At 41.1% G+C, this 4,630-nt stretch overlaps 1 protein-coding gene across 1 annotated transcript; it reads left to right on the top strand.

Annotated features, from left to right (window-relative positions):
- The first annotated feature begins 2,306 nt into the window (after positions 1-2,306).
- LOC128033964 (uncharacterized) lies at positions 2,307-3,723 on the top strand. Its single transcript, XM_052622464.1, has 4 exons — positions 2,307-2,547; positions 2,659-2,969; positions 3,093-3,260; positions 3,592-3,723. Exons 1-4 carry the CDS (start codon positions 2,307-2,309, stop codon positions 3,721-3,723), a joined length of 852 nt encoding a protein of 283 aa, XP_052478424.1.
- Positions 3,724-4,630: the final 907 nt, after the last annotated feature.

Genomic DNA, 4,630 nt, shown 5'->3' with positions numbered 1-4,630 from the left:
TCGCATGGCTAGGGACGATGCACTGTCCCAAGCTATGCTAAGGATTTTGGAGAGGGTCGATGGGCCCAATACTAGATTTGGGGGTCGAGGGTCGGTTACAGAACGACTCCAATCCAATGGAGCTGAGCTCTTCAGGGGTGTCACTATGATCACCCTAATGTGGCTGAGTATGAGGCCGAGTTTTTGAGACTGAGTCGCTATGCGCGAGGTATGGTGGCATTTGAGTATGAGCGATGTGCCCGCTTTGAGGATGGCCTCAGAGATAATTTGAGAGTTCTGATAGCCCTGCAGGGGGAGTGAGATCTTTCTACCCTGTTCGAGAAGGCGAAAATCACTGAGGAGGATATGGAGGTAGTCATGATCAGAGAACGGCGGAACTACTTATCTAATGTGATATCTGCACTAGTGGTGGAGAAGTTGGCTTCATAAGGGATATGAGGCATTCTTGGCCTATGTAAGTGTTTTAGATTCTAGGGACTCTACAGTTAAGGATATCAGAATGGTAAAGGATGTTCCAGACGTCTTTCCTTATAGGCTATCGGGTTTACCTCCGAATCGTGAAGTGGAGTTTGGGATAGAGCTCATTCCTGGTATTGCTCCGGTGTCCATCACTCCCTATAGAATGGCACCGAATGAGCTTGTGGAGCTTAAGGCTCACACTAAAGAGCTTTTAGATCGTGGGTTCATCTGCCCTAGTGTGTCTCTGTGGGGAGCACCGGTTCTGTTTGTAAAGAAAAAAGATGGATCCATATATACGTGCATTGACTACAAGAAGCTGAATAAATTGACCATTAAGAATAAGTACCCCTATCGAGGATAGAGGATCTATTTGACCAGTTCCGACGAGCTTCGGTTTTCTCTATGATTGACCTTCGATCTAGATATCATCAATTAAGGGTTAAAGAGGTTGATGTTCATAAGACAACATTCAGGACTCGTTATGGTCACTAAGAGTTCCTAATAATGCCATTTGAACTGATTAATGCACCGACAGCTTTCATAGATTTAATGGATCGAGTGTTCCAGCCTTATCTGGATCGGTTCGTGGTGATATTCATCGACGACATACTGGTTTACTCGAGGACTGAGGATGAGCATTATGAGCACATTCGAGTCATTCTTCAGACTTTAAGGGAAAAATAGCTCTATGCTAAGTTTAGTAAGTGCGAGTTCTAGCTGCGTGAGGAGATATTTTTGGGTCATCTAGTTTCGACTAAGAGGATTAAAGTTAATCCTCGAAAGATTAAGGCTGTGTTGGAGTGAAAGTAGCCTAGGAACGTGTTGAGATCCACAGTTTTCTAATACTGATGAGATATTATCGATGATTTCTAGACGGTTTTTCATTGATTGTAACACCCTTGACTATGTTGCTACATAAGGGGGTGCCATTTAATTGGACTAATGCACGACAAGAGAGCTTTGAGAAGCTTAAGACGGTACTGACTGATGCCCCTGTTTTGATATAATCGGAGCCTAGAAAGGAGTTTACTATTTATAGTGATGCATCACATGTCGGTTTGGGATGTGTGTTGATGCAGGATGGTAAGGTGGTAGCCTATGCATCTCATTAGCTTAAGACCCATTAGGCGAATTATCTGACGCATGACTTGGAGTTGGCTGCTGTGGTATTCGCACTGAAAATCTAGAGGAATTATTTATATGGTGAGAAGTGTATCATCTACACTGATCATAAGAGCCTCAAGTATCTCCTCACTCAGAAGGAGCTTAATCTTACGCAGTGCAGAAGGATTAAGCTGCTTAAAGACCATGACTGCACCATTGAGTACCACCTTGGTAAGGCCAATATGGTGGTTGATGCATTGATCCTTAGGGCTATGACTGGTTTGAGGGTGATATTTGGTCGCCTAAGTTTATTAGATGATGGTATTCTGTTGGCCAAATTACAAGTTAAACCGACGTGGATAGAGCAGATTAAGGGTAAGCAGAAAGGGGATGAGTCGTTTGGATTTCGTTTTCAACAGGTTGAGAGTAGGAATACCGAGGATTTTGGACTGAATAGCGAAGGGGTACTCTATTTTTGTGAGAGAATCTGTGTACCGAGAGATACTAAATTGAGGCAATCTATACTGCAAGAGGTGCATAGTAGCTCTTATGCTATGCATCCTGGTGGAAATAAGAAGTATCGAGACTTTCGTGAGTTATATTGGTAGCCAGGGTTGAAACGTGAGGTTACTGATTTTGTGGGCAGATGTCTAACTTACCAGTAGGATAAAGCTGAGCATTAGTTACCTTGAAGTTTGCTGCAGCCGGTTAAGATTCCTCTTTGGTAATGGGAGCGCGTAACTATGGATTTCGTTAATGGGTTGCCTCTAACACCCATAAAGAAGGATTCAATATGGGTCATCATGCATCGATTGACCAAGTCTGCCCACTCTATACTGGTTCGTATTGATTATTCTCTGCACAAGCTGGTGAGGCTTTATATTTATGAGATAATGAGACTGCATAGAGTACCAATTTCGATCACCTCTTATAGGGATCCTCGTTTCGCGTCTCGATTTTGGAGGAAGTTACATCAAGCTCTGGGTACAAGATTGGACTTCAGTACTACGTTTCATCCTCAGACTGATGGTCAGTCAGAGAGGGTGATTCAGATACTGAAGGTTATGTTGAGAAGTTGTGTGATTGATTTTTTAGACAGTTGGAAGGATTACTTGCCGCTAGCTGAGTTTGCTTATAATAACAGCTATCAGTCTAGCAATCAAATGGCACCTTACGAGTCTTTATATGGTCATAGGTGTCACACATCTTCATGTTGGACTGAGTTGGGCAAGCGGCATGTTCTGGGCCCTGAACTAGTTTCTAATACTGAGGATAAAGTTAAACTGATTCGGGATCGATTAAAAGCGGCAACTGATAGGCAGAAGTCCTACACCGATCTGAAGCGTCGAGAGATTGAGTATTTTGTGGGGCATTTCATTTTTCTCAAGGTCTCACCATGGAAGAAGGTATTAAGGTTTGGTCGTAAGGGTAAGTTGAGCCTTAGGTTTATTGGGCCTTAAGGCATACTGAAATGTGTGGGACCAATTGCCTACCAGTTGGAGTTACCTCCAGAATTGAATCGAATTTAGGACGTGTTCCATGTCTCTATGTTGAGGCACTACCACTCTGATCCCATGCATATTGTTCTTGTTGAGGAGATCAAGGTTAGGCCAGATCTGACCTTTGAGGAGGAGCCAGTTCAGATTCTTGATCGCAACATTAACGTTTTGAGAAGGAAATCTATTCCACTAGTAAAGGTTCTATGGCATAATTATAACACTAAGGAAGCCACATAGGAGCCTGAGGATGCGATGTTTCAGCAGTGTCCTCATCTGTTTTGATCAGGTAAATTTCAAGGACAAAATTTTCTTTAAGGGGTAGAATTGTAACGCCCCAAAAGTTTAATTTTGGGTATTGTAAATGTGAGGCACAAACATCTGTTAGCTTTAGTGGTTATATGTTCTGGGAGTGTTTGGGAGGTCCCAAGTTCAAGCTAGGACTTGGGCAAATTTTGGTATTTTTATGGATAATCCTTGCCCTATCTTTGGTCAGTAGGCTTTTAAGTAAAAGTTGGCAAATAATTAACAGAATGGGCCTACTGGTCAGGTGGATAAGTGGGGTGTTAGTGTGAGGGATGTCATGGGTTCGAATCTTTGGGACAGAAAGGGTTGTATTTTTGCTCCTAATTTCGGCAAGAGTTGTGCTGAACTGGATTTTTGAGTGGTGGATGTATAGTGGGAAGTGAGGGAGCAATTTTAGGAGTGAATTAGGGGATTATGGGGGAGAGTAAAAAAAATCTGATCACTTTTTCCTTTTTTGAAAAAAAAAGAGATTCATTTTTCTCTCCATCTTTCTACCGTTTTCTCTCCCCCATCTCTACCGATTTTTTTCTTCCTTGCTTCTTACTCGATTATCTTTTCTTTTCTTTCCTCTAGTGTCGAAATTCCCTTATTCCCTATAAATCACCCTTTCCTCTTGATTTCGTAGTGTTAAGTAGCACTTGTGCAAATTCAGTAAGTTGTTGGGTATCATTTTAAGAGATTATTTTGTGTTGAATAGTCTAATTTCGGGGTGTTGGTAGCAGCATTTCGTGAGGATTAAGGCTCTCCTCGTGATTTTTGTAAACGTAACGATTTGAATTTTTTAAGGCTTTGGAGTGCTCGAGGACTGTTTTAGCATCAAACAAAACCAGGTGTGTACCTGAAACACAAAAATAAAGGATTCGGCAAAAAGCCGAAATTGCTTGCTGTTTGGACAACATGAGTAGGCTAAATTTGAAAAATCACCATAAATTGTGGAAATCGAATTAGAGGATGAAAAAAATATGGTATATTTGAGTCTAGATTCTCATCAAAGAAACGAAGTAAGCAAAAGAATTTCATGTTATGAGATATTTGAATTTTAGTGAGACAGGGTCAGAATGATTTTAGAATCCCCTATCTCGAATTTAGAAAATGATTAAAAATAATTATGGGCTAGAATTTATTTGTTTATAATCCTGAATGAGTCTACTTTCAAGAGAAACAAACAAGAACATCACTCGAATTCTGTATGAAAAGATAATTAATTTTTAGTGCAGAAAGGTTGGAACTATCAGACCGCAGAACACGGGAAGCATTAAAGAATA

Source organism: Gossypium raimondii, chromosome 2, assembly GCF_025698545.1.
Source record: "Gossypium raimondii isolate GPD5lz chromosome 2, ASM2569854v1, whole genome shotgun sequence".
NCBI lineage: Eukaryota > Viridiplantae > Streptophyta > Magnoliopsida > Malvales > Malvaceae > Gossypium > Gossypium raimondii.
This window is presented reverse-complemented; position numbering and strand designations above follow the sequence as displayed.

Excerpts from the sequence above, each read along its gene's own strand:
- LOC128033964 (XM_052622464.1), top strand. The coding sequence starts at position 2,307 with ATGGATTTCGTTAATGGGTTGCCTCTAACACCCATAAAGAAGGATTCA. Across the intron at positions 2,548-2,658 it reads GAAGTTACATCAAGCTCTGG|ACAGTTGGAAGGATTACTTG; the intron begins GTACAAGATTGG and ends TTGATTTTTTAG. Across the intron at positions 2,970-3,092 it reads AGGTCTCACCATGGAAGAAG|GACGTGTTCCATGTCTCTAT; the intron begins GTATTAAGGTTT and ends AATCGAATTTAG.